The following is a 19,391-nucleotide window of genomic DNA, read 5'->3' as shown; positions in this document are numbered from 1 at the left end:
AATATTTGAAATAAAAAAAATCCAGGCCTTTTACCTTCAACATGCCCAAAACGTGAGTCACGGACGGTGGGCCAGACCGAACCCATAAACTCGCGAGGATCAACTCCCAAGACCCGTTTTCAACTCCGACGACCAAAAGTGATAACAACAAACGGTTACGATGAAAACATCCACCCAAATCTCCGTGCTACTTAAGTAACGAAGAAAGAAGAAACCAGCTCCAGTACGCCTTTTCTCCCTCGCTAGTCGCTCCTTCCCTCCCTCCCTCCCACGCCTCCCCCCTCGGGCTCCCAAAACTCTCTGTTTTCGATCAAAACCCTCTGTTTTCGATCCACGCCAATCTCTTTTAATTATCTTGTTCCCATCGCTCTACTTCTCTCCGGCTTCGGTTGGGTCGGGGAAGATGGGCCGATCGGACGGGCTCCTCCTAGGGTTTCTCTTCGCGGTTTGGGGGCTGGGGCTGGGGTTTTTGGCCTTGCCGGCGGCGGGGAGGTTCGTGGTAGAGAAGAACAGCCTGATGGTGACCTCGCCGTCCGAGATTCGGGGGAAGCACGACAGCGCCATCGGCAACTTCGGAATCCCGCAGTACGGCGGGAGCATGGCGGGCACGGTGGTGTACCCCAAGACCAACAACTACGCCTGCAAGGAGTTCTCGGCTTCGGATTTGTTCAAGCCCAAGCCGGGGGCGCTCCCCAACTTTCTTCTTATCGATCGTGGAGGTAAGCCTTTCCGATTCCCTAGTGTTCTCGAAAAGGAACGGTTGAAGTGCGAATCTTGTACAGATTTCTGTTGGCATTCAATTTGCTGCTTTTAAAAGCACAGGCTTTTCTTTAGCGGTTGAAAGGCATAAGCTTTGGATTGGAAAGATGTGCATGAACTGTAATATGATGGGGTGACACTTATTTGATGTTCCATGATAACTGCGGTTAATTTATATATGCTGAGTTTGCCCCCCTCTTTTTGATGTTTGATTTGATTGAATTTTCCTGGAAGTTTGTTTATTGGGAAGTTGGTATCCAAATCAACTTTTAGCTGGCGAAGTGACCTGCAACAGATGGAAGTTGCATGGAGTGATTTTTACTGTTGCATTAGGTTGTTTGTGGACTAAAGACCTTGTCAATCAACATAGGATTTTTTTTTTTTTCTTTTGATGCAAAAGATTGTGGGTGGGGGGGTGGAGTGGTACCTGAACATAAAATGCTTAGGTTACTTAATATTGTGAACAAATAACACATAAGGGTACTGGATAGATATTACATTTGTCTTCCATTTATTTGTAGGAGTTTCCATTAGAGGCACTGAATCACATGTCATGCCAGCATTTGTTAGTTCACAACCTACATATCATACTGTTCTAAATAGTCATGTGATTTGAACTGAAAGGCATAACCATGCATGTAACTATACTAACCATATGATTGAGAAAATTGTCCCTTGTGACAACTCAAGAATGGATATTTTTTTGATATATTTATGTATCTAAGCCGAACAATTTATTCATCAAAAAAAGAAGATTAAGTAATGGGTGGTTCAAGTTAAATGAATGAGATATCTAGAGACACTATAAGGTCCATTTACTAGCATCATGCAAGATGGATTATGTGTGCTTGTGGATAGGTACCTAAACTAAAAAAAACTTTGGTGGCATCTTGATATTTTTGGGAATTTTGCTAAAAGTAGCAATAGGAAAGTGAGAGCTTGTAAGTTCAAAGATTATCAAAGAGATGAATAGATCCTTTAAGCAGCACGGAATTCTGGGGAGAGGAGGGGAAACTTGGAGTGTTAATTCATATTATTTATTTATTTATTTTTAAATACTGGGTTTTAGGAGGATTTTTCTGTGATCTCAAGTAGGTTATATGAATCAGTAATATAAAGCCTGTTTGAGAAAGATTAGTAGGTTTTATTGTCCATTGATTAGGTTTCTGTTTTTCTGTTGACCTGCTAAAGTGGTTTACCTTGACAGCTATCTTAGCCTTGAGTTGACTTTGTTACTCCTCTAGGAAGGGTTGAGCCCAAGCTTCATTTTTTTCCAAAAAAAATATTACAGGTGGTTTGTAATTCCGATATCAATTGTTAGTGGGAAGTGGGCGTGCATCAAGAAATTGGAAAACTCAATCAGTGTTTTGCTTAGAAACCTTAGATATGTGAAGAGCAAGTTGAAGGAATTGGGGATTGGATGTGCTTAAGATGTCAATGGAATTTGAAGTATAAATTTTCAGAACATTTGCAATTTTGGCATTAAGGTGAGATGCAGGAAATATTAGATTTGAACAGACCCAAAAGGGAGGAACTATTGATTTGAAAAGAGAGTAAAAGTGACCTAAAGAGGAAAAAAATTGCTTTGAGGCTTAAATCAAAGTTAATTTAGCTTATAGTGAGAGAGAGTGAAATTGAATGTTAAAGTGGTGAACAAAAGGATCATGGTATTCAGAAATATATTTGCTTAGATATAGAGAAAGGGGTGTTAAGCTATAATTCTTGAGATGAGGGGACAACAGTGAGAACGAGGATTTTACGGCAGAATAGATGAAAGATGCATGTTCCATACTTTAGGAGAAGAAAGTCCCTAAATAGCTATACCCTTGTTGCCTAATCCAGAACTCTACATAATATGAAAGGCAAAGTGATGAATCTTCTTAACCTTTTAACAAAGAATTTCCCTTAAAAGAATTTTTGTGCTGCTTAATATTCTCTTGAAAGGAAGAAGTCATGGATAGGAAGGATGATCGACCAATATGTTAGGCGGTGTTTAGCATCAATTTCAATTTCAATTTCTTACAAGCTAAAAATATTTGTTTTTTTTTCTTTCTGAAAACTGAAAACCCAAAACTTGTTTGGTAGTCACTAATTGCATTTGCTGGCGGTGGTGGTGTTGGAGACAATGGTGACAGCCACTGGTTAGTGGCCAATGGTCAATCAATGGTGGGGGTGGTGACAAGTGGGGGGTGACAAGGTTGGTGATAATGGAGGCAATGGTGGTTATGGGTGGGTTCAGTTTTCAAAAGCTTTGAAACTAGAATTTTAGTTTCTGCAATTTCTAGTATCTGAGAAAGAGTTTTCAAAAAACTGAAAATAGAAATTGGGTTACTAATCATCATTTTTGCCTCACTTTCTTTTTCTTGAAAAACTGAAAATTAGAAATGCGAAGTGATGCCAAACAGGGCCTTAGTTAAGCAAAGTGTTTTAAAGAGGTTGAGAAGGAGTTTGGGTCTGTGAAAGAAATTTCCCTTTGTTGAAGTTAGGTGCATGGGTAACAAGTTTCTACCCACTCACGGTTGCATTACTGCTCAAGTCAATAAAGGCAAGGTTGGTTTCTGTTGCGGAAGTGACCCTCATAGAGAATGATTGATTCATGAAAAAAATAGTTTTGGACAGAGATGACTAAGGTGGATGATGAACAATTGTTATGACATCTTCCTTCCGTGAGCTTGTTGATGACCCATCCACAGGTTTCTTTTGCAAAATGATCCCATTTCCTCTTCATTTTCTTTAATGTGGTCTCTACAATGTTCATTAACTTAATTTCATTGTGCTCGAGGGGGGAAGAGTTAAAGAAAATCTTGTAACAGGAGCTTTATGATTGCAAGGACATTCAAGTATCTTACATGTAAATCCAAATAGTGCCCGCATCTTCGTGAGGATTATCGTTCATAATTTTGGATATTGGGAAGGAACGGGTAACGCCATATATTATGCAAATGGTGGTTGAAATATGTTATTGGGAAGAAAGGCTTGTAAGACATTGGTATATAGGAGCATATGAATGGATTGGCATTCGGTGGTTTTATAAAATATGTCATGAGAAAAGAAATCTAGAAGTGGAATTGAGCACAAGATGGGGAAGCATGATAGGGTAAATTTGGCTTGACCGATAATGCGTCTAGTTCTCCTTGACATCATTTGCCCCTAAGCTATTATCTACTATGCTAATCCTTGGGCGAAGGCTTGAGATGATTGGTCGATGGCGTTTATAGTATAATGTGTAGATATTCTCAAGAGAGATCTTAGTCGGATAAATGAGGTGGGAAAAAATTGCTGCATTTTCTTTGATGAAGACTGGTGAGGGAAGAACAATTCTTGTATGTGGAGACAGGATATTAAGCCAACTCCACTGGTTTTTGGTGTTGAAAAGTTGCTCCTTGGTTTTATGAGCTTGATTTCTAACAATTGAGGTCGGCTCCTTGGTTGTCTGGAAAGATCAAATATCATGACTAGAAGTTGTAAAAATCTGCTTAATCCTTACATGGATCCTTCTTAACTTGGTGGTCTGCTAATGTGCTCCATAATTGACCTCATGGTGAGAAAGGCTTGGATGATGATGTAATGGTGTCTACTATCCCAATTTGGAAGGAGTCGCATGTGTATTATCTCTTTGTTCTCCGTATGGTGGTACAGCATCTATTTTGTTTGGTTGTTACCAGTTAGACTCCTTTTATTAGCTTATTGGTCTAGAGGCTTGCAGTTTCCTAATGTTCTTTTGCCTTTTCCTTTGCTGTTATTTTTCATCTTATCATGAAGGCGGTGGAACTACCTTTTGATATCTAGTAACACCGACTTAATTTTTTCAATTAAAAAGATTAGGTCAGTCTATAACATCTGAACAAATAATTGCATGTGACAAAATTATTAACACCCCAATTCTTTGTCAAAAGTCTTTTAGAAGATTTTTAACATGCCTTGGAGTTGCAATTCACTTCAAGAAGGACTACGTTGTCAAAGTTGGAAAATCATCCAAAAAATTAGTCTATATTTATAATCATGAATTATATAAAAAAAGTCATTATTTTATTGCAATGAACTCATTTTTCTCATATAAATTTAATGTTTATCATCATCTAATGCACTAATATTTCATAAGCATTTTTTAAAAGAAATATTTTAAAAAATAAATCTTAGATTCTAGATTTAGTATAAATTTCCAATTAATGCAGTCGTGTGGAAAAACAGGTTTATGTGGATTTCAAGCAAAAAAAGGGATTAAAGAATTAGCTTTTCCTTTCATAAGTAACTTAGCATTGTCTTGTGGTATGTATTCCATATTCCATATTCCATTAGATATTGGCGATGCACACTGATATTTTGCAATATAATTAAGCTGTGGCTCTATGTAATATTGATATTCAGTAACCCCCAAAGCTGGTAGACATCATCCTGTGCTGCATATCACCTTTACATATTTTAACCCAAGTTTAAATGCTAACAAGTTTTTTCTTTTCAAAGGTGTTTCCTGTGTATTATATTTGTATTGATTACTCTATTCTTTGACAGAATGTCTTTTTGCTAAGAAGGTTTGGAATGCTCAGAATGCTGGTGCCTCGGCAGTGCTTGTTGTCGATGACAAGGATGAACCACTGATTACAATGGATCTGCCTCGAGAGGATGATGAAGCTGCAAAATATATTCAGAACATAACAATTCCCTCTGCACTCATTGATAAAAATTTTGGTGAAAAGTTAAAGAAGGCTGTTCGTAGTGGTGAAATGGTCAATGTGAACCTTGACTGGAGAGAAGCTGTTCCACATCCAGATGATCGTGTGGAGTATGAGTTATGGACTAATAGCAATGATGAGTGTGGGCCTAAATGCAACATGCTGATGGATTTTATAAAGGAATTTAAGGGTGCAGCTCAACTACTTGAGAAAGGTGGTTACAGTCAGTTTACACCCCATTATATAACATGGTATTGTCCTCAGCCATTCATTTTTAGTAAACAGTGCAAGTCCCAGTGCATCAATCATGGGAGGTATTGTGCACCTGATCCTGAGCAGGATTTCAGCACTGGTTATGAAGGAAAGGATGTGGTTGTTGAAAACCTGAGACAGCTCTGTGTGTTCAAAGTTGCAAATGAAAGTAAAAAACCCTGGATCTGGTGGGATTATGTGACTGATTTTCACATTAGGTGCCCGATGAAGGAGAAAAGATATAACAAGGAGTGTGCTGATGCTGTTATCAAGTCATTAGGTTGGTTTATTTTCGAAGTTGACTAATATAATTTAATTGGTCTGACTTAACATGATAGGGAGGTGCTATAATTCCAGTTCTATTATTATGCCTAAAAAATCCTCTTTCATACTTCGCATATGAAAATATATCTAAGATGGTCTGATATGTTAGAGCACTAGGTTTGCTATGGTGTGTGACACCATGAATGTAAATTTGGTAGCAATTTCCATTACAATATCTAAAAGCATCAATTTATCGGTTAGTAGGACAATTATAATATTCTTACATTTAAGCAGGGCTAGATGTCAAGAAGATAGAAAAGTGCATGGGAGATACAAATGCAGATTCTGAGAATCCAATTTTGAAAATGGAGCAAGATGCCCAGGTCAGTATTTCATTATGTATTTGGTAGATTGATCTGTCAAATCTGTTATGAACTTATGATGAATTTCATACTCTGAAATTGATGCCTATATAATTCATTCTGAGTTTGTATTGCTAATTAAATTCCCCACCTAAATGTTAGACAATGAAAATTATTTGCACAGGTTGGAAAAGGTTCGAGGGGAGATGTTACCATATTGCCTACTCTTATTGTTAATAATCGACAATATCGAGGTTGGTCTTGGATACATTATTTATCTAATTTTTAGGCTATTACTGGTGCTAACATATAAAATTGCAGGAAAATTAGAGAAAAAAGCTGTCTTGAAAGCTACTTGTGCTGGCTTTGAGGAAACTACTGAGCCAGCTGTTTGTTTAAGTGATGGTAGGATCCCACAGCTGCCAAGTTATTTTAAAAATGTTTTTCCATTAACGTTGTAAAATTTTATATTTGAAGCATAGGTTTCTTATTTGTATACGCTTTCAATACAGATATACAAACAAATGAATGCCTGGACAATAATGGTGGATGCTGGCAAGATATAGCCTCCAACTTCACTGCCTGCAAGGTTTCAAGTGCTTAAGTGTATAGTTCACATGCTTCTGGTTGTTTCTCTGTCCTAATGGCCGGATTGCCTTTCAGGACACATTCCGTGGCAGAGTTTGCGAGTGTCCGGTGGTTGATGGTGTTCGTTTTAAGGGTGATGGTTATAGCCATTGTGAAGGTGATCTTTTTTTTTCTCTCCACATTTTAATTGAAGTCTAACATTTTAAATCCCAGTAATATGCTTGAGTAATCAATCCTATATCATTTGGACATCATCATCATTATTTTATTTTCATGAGCGAGTGCTTATCAAAGCAAAACCAAGTTTATGTAAAAAATTCATGTTATACTGGGGTTACAATCTATGGGTTTAATTGATAGGCAACTTTTAAGTTCACAAAGATATTACCTTACTGTTTCTGTTGCATCTTTTGATCACTTTTTCATTTCTTTCTTGGTATTTGAATGTATCAATCAGCTGCTGGTGCATGCTAAATGAAACTGATTATCTCCTGAAAAGGGATACTCTCATTTTGCACAGCTGATTGGTGGTACTTTGTTGAATTCGTGCATTTCTTTTCTAGCTTGTAAACTGATCAGTATAAACCATACACGATGTGCCTATGAACTCATAAAACAGAAAAAAATCTTCCAAAAATAACTAAGGGCCTGCTTGGTATTCCTTTTGTTTTCTGTTTTGGTTTTCAAAAACCGAAGAGGAAAATGAACTAGACTGAAAAGCTTGTATGATGAAACCCTGTTGTTTTCTTGAATTGTTTGTAAACTCTTTGGACCTTTTGGTAGCAAAGAGTTATTGCTTTAAAACAAAGAATGAAACTAAAAGCAAGGAACAACAGAAGTTTTGTTCAAATGCTACCTTCAAAATCAATCTCCATGCGATATTTGACTATTTTGTAGAGAAACCAAAACAAAAAAAGAACAAGAATACCAAACAGACCCAAAATATTGTACTATGAAGAATTCCCAGAGGCATAAATTGTCCAACCTCAACCTTTATGAAATTGAAACTACTCAAGCGGTCAAGCCAGATACTCTGAGGTTGTACATTTTATATACAATATTTCTGCTGTTATTTACGTTTATATGTGGTTCTATTGAAGCACAAATTAATTACAGAGCACTTGGTAATGATTCTAGATGTTTTAGAGCCTTTGGGTTTGAGAAAGGGTATATTTGTTGGAGAATTAGTGTTTTGAGGTATCAAGATCTGTTATATTTATTGAAGAATAAAAAGATGGTTAAAGGGTATATTGCAACTTATTGAAATTGTGCATCTCAAATCTAATAATAAACGGTATGTGATGCTCAAGTATATGTTTACCCATAACAGTTGGAGCTCATTTCTATGTTTGGAGCAAGGGAGAAAGGAGGCGGAGCAATGACAATTAACTAAGATCCTACCAATGCAAAATGACAAAACTTATGTTCAGCCTTTTGATAAGCTAGTTATAATGCACGTGCAAATGCACATGGTTGCTAGTAAAGATTTAGATATATGACAAATTTTAAAAAGATGTTAGTATGGATTATGTGCTAATATACCAAAGTCTTTGGTCGGAGGGCAGGAAAGAACTTGTTTTTGCTAATCAGCAAAACAAAAGTGACAAAAAGTGGACTCCAACAAAGCACTATCTGCCAAGCTGTTATGGACATTGAAACCAGAGGAGAGAGGGCTTTGGAGAGATACTCATGGGGATGGCAAGAAAAAAGGATCAATGTGTAAAGGATTTTTTATGTTATATTCTTAATGTTCATGGGCTTAAGTTTTTCTATGACCAACGAATCATTATGAAATTGAATTTTGAAGTATATGGGACTCTTTTAATGCATAGAGTCATGGCAATCCCAAGTTGAGGAGAGTTTTTCCCTTGGCCTCTTTTCTAGAGTCCATCAGCATTAGGATCCTTCTTGTAGAAGTTCAGCATGATAAACTTCTAAAAGAGATATTTAATTAGGCTTATAATGAGAATTGAAAACTTGGAAAACATGGCCACTTTTATATAGTGGTAGGATAACTCATCTTTTCTGACAGTCTAAAATGCCTAAAAGTTACAATTCAAATGCTTTGCAGGTTTCTGCAAAATGCATCAAGTGGTCACAGAACCACTTCAGTAGTGCAACACATAAACCAGTGGATATTTGTCAGTTCTGGTTGAAGAAACGACACTAATCTCAGAAACATCCGAACCAACCAAAGAGCTGTAACTTATTGTCAGTCAACCTTATGATTATCAACTAACAGATCAAGTGAAAAAATGAAGTGGAAAAAGAGATTAGATGATCTTGTGGAATAGAAAAGCAAGTATATGGTGATCTAGTGCTTAATTGATGCTGATACTTGGCATATTTATACGGCCAACTGCCATTCTGGGCTTGCCTCTGTTTCAAGGAGTAAGAGTCCTCATCAAATGAGTGAATGTAAGCCCCTTCTCTCATCAAGTCAAAATTGAGACGATACAAAGGGATTTTGAGCCCAAAATAGGTAGGACAAGAGGAGGAAGTGAGAGAGAATAAAGGAGCAATATGCAGGACTAATTGGGGATGGTCTGCAATGTTTGCGAGGAACTACAGGAAGGATCTAATTAGGGTTAGGTCTAACATTGCTCACTATCCCAAACATATATATGGACATCAGTGATCGATCTTTGAGACGAAGGGCAAGTAGATGGTCAGATTGATCCAACCTAATGTTTGGTGATTGGAAAGGATAGGAGAAACAATGTTCTAAAACAAGGTTTGCCGAACCTATACCATGTGCCGTACCGGTCGCTGACCTATACGGTATGACATGGTGTACTGATCATCTGATAAGTATTCCATTTTCTTTTTTTTCTTTTTTTCATTTTTTTAGTTTTTTAATTTATTTTTATTTTTAGTATTATTTTTATCATTATGATTGTTTGATTTAGTATTTTGATGTTGTTTTATGTCTTTTTTGTCATCAAATGGACTTGAAGTACAATTAAAGTACTTATATTTGAATATACATATAATATAACAAATGGAGTCTCTTTAATGGACTTAAAGTATAAAATATGTACCGATATCTAAAATTTTGTTGAATGTCTATGATGTCCAATTAGTTTTGGCGCAAACTAGATGCAGATTTTTTTAAAGCTTTGTTTTGGTGTTAGCTATTATATTGTTGTCATTTTTTTATTTATTCAAGTACGTAAGCTATGTAGTGTCAATTTGAATTGTTTTTCTTTTCTTGAGTTAAAAGAGGGGATAGATAATAAATATAACATTTGACAGGCCAAGGCTTCTGAGAAGGCCTTTATTGTGTGTGTCACAAAGATTATTTTGAATTATAGCGCATTTCAAAAGAATGATATTTTTACATAAAATAAATACATCTCATAATTACATCAAGGGTGCGAATTGGCTCAATTGGTAATATCACTGGGTGTTGGATTCCAGTAACCTAGGTTTGAGCCTGCCCCCATGCTGATTTTGGTCAATCTTCCTCCTACCACAATTTTTCAAGAAATAAAAATGATAGAAAAATCCATGGCTATATGCATTTGATTCAATAGCCCCTTCACCTCAAATATATGAGAAAGTAATTCCTAAAACAAATGTACTTGGGGGTTTACTAAAACATAAAGAAAACTATGTGATTGTTCTATGCACTTAAAAGGCTCCACGTCTACTAAATATATTGTTTTTAACAATTAAAGTCAAGAAGTAATAGCACTGTAATTGATATTATTCTTCAAGAAAGCAGAAATATTATTGTAACTGGAAATAAAACTTTCAGGAAGGCAATAAAACTGGCAATCTGTTCTCAAACTTCGTTTAGCCTCTTGGAAAGACTTAGCTCCTCCTTAAAAGGCCTCAGCACATTCCTCCCTTATGTTTAAAATTGCATTTCATTTTCTTTTTTCTATGTTTCTGAGATTCTGCTCCGAAACTTTTGTAACCTTCATTCCCTTACTGAAGTTTGGTGGAGTGCTTACTTCATTTTCTATTAAAAAAAGAAATAATTTAGCCTAAAACTTGTCGAAACTATGCAATAAATAATATGTATCAAGGTTTGCCAAACCAGTACTAGAACCCGTATCGGTTAGCGAACAGCTCGGTACGGTATCAGTTCGGTATCATACCGACACGGTATGCCAAGGCATGCCAATTCTGAATTGACACGCCAAATCTTTTTTAAAGCTTTTTAAGTTTGATTTATTGGTAATTATTTTTTTTCATTTTTTCAATCATTTTAAGTATAATTTAATGTTTTTTGATTTTTTTTAATGTTTCTATGATTCCGACATAACCTAAATGATGCATCTTGTTGTTTTAAAATGGTACAAAATATAAAATGATTAGTGAGATGTTGCATGCTACAAGAAGCAACATGAAATATCCTAAAATCAATTAATGTGATACAAAATACAAAACGATACAATCAATTACATATATTTAAAGTACAATATACATATTGATATTTAAAATCTCGTTGGGTGGAAATGCTTCTCGTAGATATCCAGATCATTAGCATAATCAGAAGGCATATCAACCCATCCCTCTAACTAAACAACATTGTAGTCTTGTACACTCATCCTATAAAGAACGCACTCTGGATTATAAGAATATCTCGCTGAAGTTCTAGCTCTGAGAGATGTCCTTTGGCTGATAATACGGCTATGGAGGAGCCCATCCGAATATGCCAGCAGCAAAATTTGACCTCTAAGATGCTTCGGGCTACATAGGATAGTTGCCATCGGAAGACAATGCCTCAGACGTACCATATCCATATCCGTATCTATATAGGTCATAGGTGCGGCGCCTACGGCTGCGGATGATAGGATCTAATATACAGCCACCACCTCTACCGACAGCCTTCCTAACTGAGGAAGTTCTTCTGAACTCTAGATCGCAAAACTGGAGCCCGACACGTAGTGTGAGGGCCCAAATCGAGCCATATGTCTGGCCACCTCATCCTGCTGCCACTGTTCATCTAGGCTCGTCTGAATGACAACCAGGATCTGTCTCATCATCTGGAGCACACGCCTCATATGATTTTCTGGAGTGATAGAAAGGGCTCTGCCGCTCGGCAGTCCATCTCTAGCTTCTAGGAAACCCTCTACTTTGCTACTTTAAAATGAATGAAATGCTTTATCAGCAGCATTTCCGGTACATAGATACGTCGGGATAACTACCAGCTAGGTACTACTTCAACCTGGTTATCCTTCCACCATTGAACTATATGTTGCACTAGTTGCACTTCCAATGGTGCCAACTCAAGAGCATTTACCCATGATCCCAACCAATGTGTCGCTCTAGCCTCTTTCTTTAATAGTTCCATTCTTGCAGATTTATCAAGTAACTCGGTTTATCAATTATTTTAAAATAGCAAAATGTTATGATGATTAAAAAATATTTTTTACTTTAGAAAATACATCTAACTTATCTAATATATGGTACTAATTTTTCATATTTTTTGATTTATTTATATATTTTTAATAATTTTTAAATTTAAAAATATGTTTAAATACTATAAATTTTTAAAAAAAATTACTTCAGAAAATACTTCTAAAATATGTAATACGTACTACTAATTTTTTTTATTTTTTTATATTAATTATTTTTTAATATAAAAATATTTTTTAAATATAAATATTTTTAAAAAATATTTTGAGCTCGGATCCATGTAGATATATATAGATTCTTGGTGAAATAAATATATATATATATATATATAGTTTTGAATTTCTCTTCTTCCATATGTCTTTTGTTCACCTTCCTTACACTGACGCTTGAGGATCACCTCCCAAACAAGGACACCTTTGACCCAGGACATGGATTCATTCCCCCACAAGATTTTTCCAGAAAATCTAAAATTATTTCAGATTTAAACATGAAAAAATGGATCTGAGCCTAATTTCTCATTCAATCATCCCAAACTTTTCTGCAGCAGAATGGCTATTATGAAAATTACTTAATGTTGTTATATTGCAATGTAACATGTTTCCAACAGCCATTGATTCTTTGTTATACACATTAGAGCATAACTCTTGTACCCAGAAACTATTTGAATGGCAATTAAATGCCATAATGATGGTAGTTGTAGAGGCTGGAAAACTTGAAGTCAGGTGATTAACTGGAGGAAATCTCTTATAGCGTACATCCTTATAATAGAAAATAACAGCTATCCTCTTTTTTGGATGCATGATTTCTCCATTCTACACTGTGACACCTTTTAATTAACTCCACTTCTCTGCAGCAATTGGTCCAGGAAGGTGCAGGATAAATAATGGAGGTTGTTGGCAGGAAACACGTGAGGGCAAGACCATCTCTGCTTGTCAGGTTGGTTCAGAGAGCTCTAGGTTGCAAAATACTGTTAATCAAATGCAGGGTTTAGGGACAGTGACTGATTAATTTTCATGATGGGCTATTTTTTCTTTTTTTTCTTTTTTTTTGAAGTGATTTCAGCAAATTCATGTTCTTGGTGTGTACAGGATGCTGGAGACAGCAAGTGCAAGTGCCCCACTGGATTCAAAGGAAATGGTACGAAAACTTGTGAAGGTAAGATGCTCAGTTGACTACTATTCATTACAATTATGTTGTATCAGATAATATATATATATATATTTAAATATATATGTGTATATACATATGTATATGTATACCTATATGTAGGTATCTATGTATATGTATGGATGTATAGTATATGTATGTATATTGCAGTCTTTCTTGCGGAAAACAATGCTCAAAATCAAGTAAATTTATTTGCTTCACACCTCAAGTAATCATATCAGCGTTTAATATTGCAAAAATAAATTTTCCTATATGTCAGATGGCAAAACCCTGACAAATTCTTCGCCCTATGCAACCATTTCATTTCTCATCCGCAGATATTGATGAATGCAAGGAGAAGACAGCATGTCAGTGCCTTGAATGTAGCTGCAAAAATACGTGGGGAAGTTATGAGTGCACTTGTAGTGATGGCCTTTTGTACATGAGGGAACAGGACATTTGCATAAGTGAGATTTGTAATTTAGCATATTAGTATATACTCACATCCTGGTAAAACTGTATTATTTGATATTGTTTGGATGGTTTATATGCAGGTGACAGTGCAAGTATGGCCAAGGCAACATGGATTGCTTTTTGGGTGATCCTAATACTCTCGGCTTTTGCTGCTTTGGGAGCATATATTGTGTATAAATATAGATTAAGAGTAAGTTCATAATAACCGGTCCATTATATTTAAATTGATTAATTTTGAAGTGGAGATTTTGTTCGATGTCTCTCTTTGGCTGATAGTTTGTGGTCAATAAAATTAGATGCAGTTCACCATATCAAATCTGTCCTTTATACTTTATATGAACTATTTCATCTAGAAAACCTCAAATTGGCATTTAATTGTTTGCCTTGGCTTAAACTGAATAGAAGGAAGGTTTTCCTATCTGCCAATTAGAGTGGAGTAGATTTAGAAGCCATCGTTGTGCAAAGGTGGCTTAGGATCTCGTGTGAAACCACGGAAGTTCTGCCGATATCACATTTTTGGCATAGAATCATTCATTTCTGACATTTAACATCTTTAGAATCAAGTAACTGCAAGTTAGTATGTCTGTGCTTCATTTTTTTAATGAATTTATTGGCACGATCTTGCTTCCAATAGCTGAAACTTTCTCCCTGCCTCCATTTTCTTGACACCCACTGAAAAGTTTGACGGGTCTCTGAGAATTGTTGTATATAACATCCCCCCTACTACATTGCTTTGACTTTTTGCTCATCTGAAAATTGTTGCTTTTAGGCTATCTATTTTGATAATTCTTGACTCTGCATACCTTTTGCTTTTCGTTGCAGTCATACATGGACTCGGAGATCAGAGCTATTATGGCACAATACATGCCACTGGACAGTCAAGGAGAGGTCCCAAATCATACCCATGAAGAAGATCGTGTCTGAAATGGAGGTTTGGTTTTCATGAAGAAGTACCTACTTATTCACTCTCTGCCCCTGCGAGAAAGATATAGAGGGCTTGGTGGACAAATAAAAGATGAAAGAGAGGAATGCCCATAGGAGGAACATTCAACATTATATAGATTCGTAAGGGCTGAGGAAAATTGTTTGCGACTTAGGATGGATTGAGCGTTGTAAAGATCTTTAATTTTGATCAAGACAGTACATGTATAGGTTTTTGTGCACATCATATCCCAAATCTTACTTGTAGTTTGATAACATAGCCAAAAGCATGAATACTCAACAGAAATTGTGCTTGGTGGTATGATGGCCTTTTTAGTTCATACGGCGATAGACCAGCATGACAATATTCTAATATTTTGTTTATTTATATGATTGTTCCTTGGTTGCATGAGCTGGAATTACAATATAGATTCTTATTCTTATCAGCACAAGACATTTATAAATTCTGGACTTAATCATCTCTATATATGTGATTTGACAACATAATTTATGGAAAAATTCTAGAGATGGTGCTCCATAGGATGGTTTCTTATTTCATACGTGTTGCCAGTGTACAAGTTTAAATTGCAACTAGTAAAGTAGATCAGTAGATTTTCCTGCTTGCTGACTGGACATGTGGTTTTCATTGGTAATCTCTTGTCGGAATTTGTCTTGGCGAATAATCTGGCATCATGTTCAAAGGATGCTCGTTCATAAATTTTACTCTAAAGCTGACCTCTATTCCATGTGAGGGCTTGGAATCGTAATGGTTGCCCTCCTCTCTCCCTCTCTCTCTCTCTCTCTCACCCCTTCACCAACGTTAATGTTCTTTTTAGGGGGACATCCATCCACACTATATATTTCGACATCTGTGCCTTTTGAGAATCTATGCCTTTTCTTATATATATATATATATATGCTAAAATTGGAATCCCTCCAAGCTGTTGCTTCCTAAATCTTTTGCCCAGTTTTCTCTAGCCATTCCCTCTGCATGCTGGCCTAACCATCATCTACCTCCTAGTTCTCCATATTATGTTTCCATGTCCACTATTGAACTCAAGCTTAAAGTCTGCAAACCATGCATGCCACAAAATTTGGAAGTGGTTGAGATATCAACTGGATATTCATTTCCATGGATATGTATACAAATTATAAATTGAAAGTATGGATATCGGATATAAGTTAGATAGTTAAACTTAATGTCATCAAATCAAAATTATCACAGAGTGGTAGGTAAATTAAGTCAATAACAATTTATTATGATTAGTTATTTATTTTTCTTAAAGGTTATATAGGATTATAAATAGAACCAGATAATGTAATACAAATTGAGTAATTGTCTATTCATGTCTATATCTATTTTTCATGAATATGAATATAGATATGGGTATTAGTTGGATGCTTAAATATGCATTCATATTTACATAGATTTGGATATGCATATGATGTTATCTAATCCACTTTCATCCTCATGCATGAATTTCATCTCAGTAATATATGGGTGGGTTTGCACCACTTGCTCCCCACCACCGCCGTGAGTTCAGACATGGTTGATGCCAATGGCAAGCTAAAACCTTTCCATGATCTTCAAAGCTATCACCGCTAGGTGAAGGCCGCATTCCAATACAGAGATTTCTCCCACATTCATTGGCTGAACCATTTTACATGGATTAGGCTAACCCTTAAACTATGGCTAAAATAACACTTTATAGAGCTTGTCCTACTCATTTTAATGACAAAAATAGAACCAAACGAAGCCCATAATGGACACAAAGGCTGCTAATTTTTGAAGAAATTTTACTGAATCAGGGATCAATCAACCTATTTTAATTATTAAGATTCAGTTTTAAGTGTAAGCATGGCTATTTAGGAGAGGGCTAACCCCCATTGTATAGCCCAATCCTGGTGAAACCCAAGTCGACCTGATGCCATTTATATTTTATGGGTCCATTCAGGGTTGTATAGCCGTAATCCGGAGTTGTAACTGTGATTAGCCTCCATTGGTCATTGCTATCTTGGAGGAAAGAGTTTTAGCAGTGCCAAGCTCATTTCAATAGGAAATTTTACATATAATGAACAGAAGAATTGGTGTCGATGTTTTGAAAGTGGGGGTTCACCCCATCTACATCCCACACTCAGAGATCGGTGTAAAAATCTCTGAGATACTGATCAATGTGATCATTAAGCTCAGTCCTCAGATAGAAGAATAGCTTATTTAGATGCACCTATTACTATGTAGTAATGAATCTATAAAAAAAAGAATAATGATATAATTTTGAGAGACTTGCAAACAACATAGATGCAGCACCATCTCTCTGGCTGTGAGTGCTAGTGCAATCTCAAAAGTCTTGAGTCCATTTGGATCTCACTGTTGAAGGTGGAGATATTGTTAGATCAAAGTCCAATGTTAATCCCATTGTAAGCGATGGGAGCATACATCCACAGCTCGTCCGAGCTCAAAAGCTGCACACATAAATTGGAGAAAAATTACTACAATTCAGATATCTTGAGTAAACTGGTTTAAATGCTAATTACATCAAACTACCTTGTCTTAGGATAAAAGAAAATGTATGGTTGTTAAGTCTTCAATAGATTTGGACTTGTTTATGAGCGTGTCCTTTAGTTTTGTGTTGTTGAATTTAGTTTGTACTTTAACACTAAAATGAGGCAGAGAATCCTCACCTTAATTTGGAGTTGGAGAAACTTCACATATTGAACTGCTTCTTCAAGCATTGTGCTAATGTCTACCTGTAAGATCATACCCATTTCAACTCACTAACTATCCGGCATTTTTCAATCTGAAAATTTTGTAGCAAAGCAGGACTAGTGCAGTAACCAAAACTTACTTTGGTCCCATTGGGAACCAAGTTCTGCAGGATCCTTAATCTCTTATTGATTCTTTCTCTCCTTTTCTGTTGAAATTATTGAAGTGGCAACGACATCAGAACCCCAAAAAGTTCGCAGCAGGATTATTGCACCATAGGTTTCAAATGAAATCCAAGTATTTACCCTTGCATAGAGGCTCTGGGGATCAGTCGCCGACCGCCGACCTGCTCTTGTTTTTCCTCCTCCGATCAGCTCCTGGGAGGCATTTGAATCATCCTCCGAGCTGTAGCAGCTGGAGCTCTGCCCATTTAAGTCAGCATTGCTGTCTTCCTCATTGCCAGTACATACACTCTTTTGAGCTTTCTTAGACTGAGCATTCTTCCCCTTCTTAGGTACCTAATATATGTAGCACTCTCTTCATCAGAATATCTAGAAAGTACTCCAATGGAAACTTAGAGATCAGATATGTGTAGATTTGTAGTTAGAAAAGAAGTTGCACACTCACCAGTGTCGAGGCCCGAGCCTTCTTCTTAGGACTTCCAATCGAGGTGCCATCTTTTTCATTTGTAGTGGGCTGCTCAGCATCACTTACATGCATCCTTTTCTTGGCGGCTTGTGAGTTCTGATGAGAAGGAAGAGCAGGCACCGATGACTTCTCCTTTGAGACTCTGAATTCGTCGCTGCATGTCTTCTCTGTCGCACAAATTGGCTCATTGAATTGATGACAGGAAACAACAGCAAGGGATGGAGCAATGATTTGCTCTTTCTCAATGCTAAAATCCACTGTGGTGGTGGGACTGATGCTGATCTCTGGAACAGCATTAGAATCACTCAAGTAGCTGCATCCATTGTCAGCAAGGGGAAGAGAGAAACTACTAGTACTAGTGCTACTTGTCCCCTGAGAACAATAGTATGGATTGTAACTAGTTTCATGCAAACAATAATACTGATCAGCACCATGGTCCGGCCCAAAGATTGGTGGCATTTCGATGGTCGGGTCTTGATCAAGCTCATTCAGGAATTGGTGGCCACCTAGCAGGTGTGCAATCATCTCAGACTCCTCGGCCGACATCACTGCATCGAATGAGTTCCAGCTTGCTTCTGAGACCAATCCTTCAGGCTCCATTTCGGAGTTAGAAATCTAGGTGGTGATACAAAAGGAGGGACTCAAGGTGGAATGAGCACTGATAGAATGGCTTGGTGAGGCCTAACGAAGCTGATGATGGTGTACTTATAATGGTTGGTTTTAAAGAATGCGACAAGCATAGAGTTGGCTTCAGTTGGCAGAAAATCGTTTAGTTATCAATAATAAACATATTTCATAGTCCACCATGGGGGCGATACAGCTCAAAGAGTGCTAAATTCAGGCAATGATGGAATAAAAAAAAAGAGAAGGGTTTCTTTGCAGGAGAAGAACAAAATAGCTTATCTAAGACTTTGTGAAGTTGGCATTCACTGGGATTCATATAAGGGCTTCCAGGGTCTAAAGCGAATGATTGGAAAGGTGATAAGCTTATGATTAGGAGAGGCTTAGACTATAAATGTAGGTAGGAAGGACGTGGGGAGTGTTGTTAAGGGATTAAATTAATCTAGGGATGTTTTTTTCTTGTTGTTGTTTTTGTGGGAATAAAGAAAGGAGGGGAAGAGAAGAGGCCTGCAGGAACGTGGGGAGGAGTTCTGGAAATTCTGAAGGGAGTTCTAAAGAAAAAGGGACAGAGCATCAGAAGAAGTGATTTATTGTCTCCCATGGATGCTG

At 36.8% G+C, this 19,391-nt stretch overlaps 1 protein-coding gene and 1 pseudogene across 2 annotated transcripts; one reads left to right on the top strand and one right to left on the bottom strand.

The window, feature by feature from the left end:
- The first annotated feature begins 120 nt into the window (after positions 1-120).
- On the top strand, positions 121-15,218 carry LOC103705337 (vacuolar-sorting receptor 3-like). Its single transcript, XM_039127464.3, has 12 exons — positions 121-719; positions 5,272-5,964; positions 6,243-6,331; positions 6,495-6,564; positions 6,632-6,715; positions 6,823-6,899; positions 6,974-7,055; positions 13,122-13,204; positions 13,357-13,423; positions 13,753-13,881; positions 13,969-14,078; positions 14,711-15,218. Exons 1-12 carry the CDS (start codon positions 404-406, stop codon positions 14,810-14,812), a joined length of 1,902 nt encoding a protein of 633 aa, XP_038983392.2. The 5' UTR covers positions 121-403; the 3' UTR covers positions 14,813-15,218.
- Positions 15,219-17,003: 1,785 nt separating this feature from the next.
- LOC103705336 (uncharacterized) lies at positions 17,004-18,764 on the bottom strand (annotated as a pseudogene). The gene is made up of 5 exons (XR_015967105.2): positions 18,141-18,764; positions 17,819-18,031; positions 17,656-17,721; positions 17,492-17,557; positions 17,004-17,272 (listed from the first exon to the last, which is right to left on the bottom strand). The product of XR_015967105.2 is annotated as an uncharacterized LOC103705336 (transcript).
- Between the last annotated feature and the right edge of the window lie 627 nt (positions 18,765-19,391).

This window comes from Phoenix dactylifera, chromosome 7 (genome assembly GCF_051530095.1).
Source record: "Phoenix dactylifera cultivar Ajwa chromosome 7, Ajwa_hap1_PhDact_Kaust_v1.1, whole genome shotgun sequence".
Lineage (NCBI taxonomy): Eukaryota > Viridiplantae > Streptophyta > Magnoliopsida > Arecales > Arecaceae > Phoenix > Phoenix dactylifera.
This window is presented reverse-complemented; position numbering and strand designations above follow the sequence as displayed.

Excerpts from the sequence above, each read along its gene's own strand:
- LOC103705337 (XM_039127464.3), top strand. The coding sequence starts at position 404 with ATGGGCCGATCGGACGGGCTCCTCCTAGGGTTTCTCTTCGCGGTTTGG. Across the intron at positions 6,332-6,494 it reads AAATGGAGCAAGATGCCCAG|GTTGGAAAAGGTTCGAGGGG; the intron begins GTCAGTATTTCA and ends TTATTTGCACAG. Across the intron at positions 13,205-13,356 it reads AGACCATCTCTGCTTGTCAG|GATGCTGGAGACAGCAAGTG; the intron begins GTTGGTTCAGAG and ends TGGTGTGTACAG.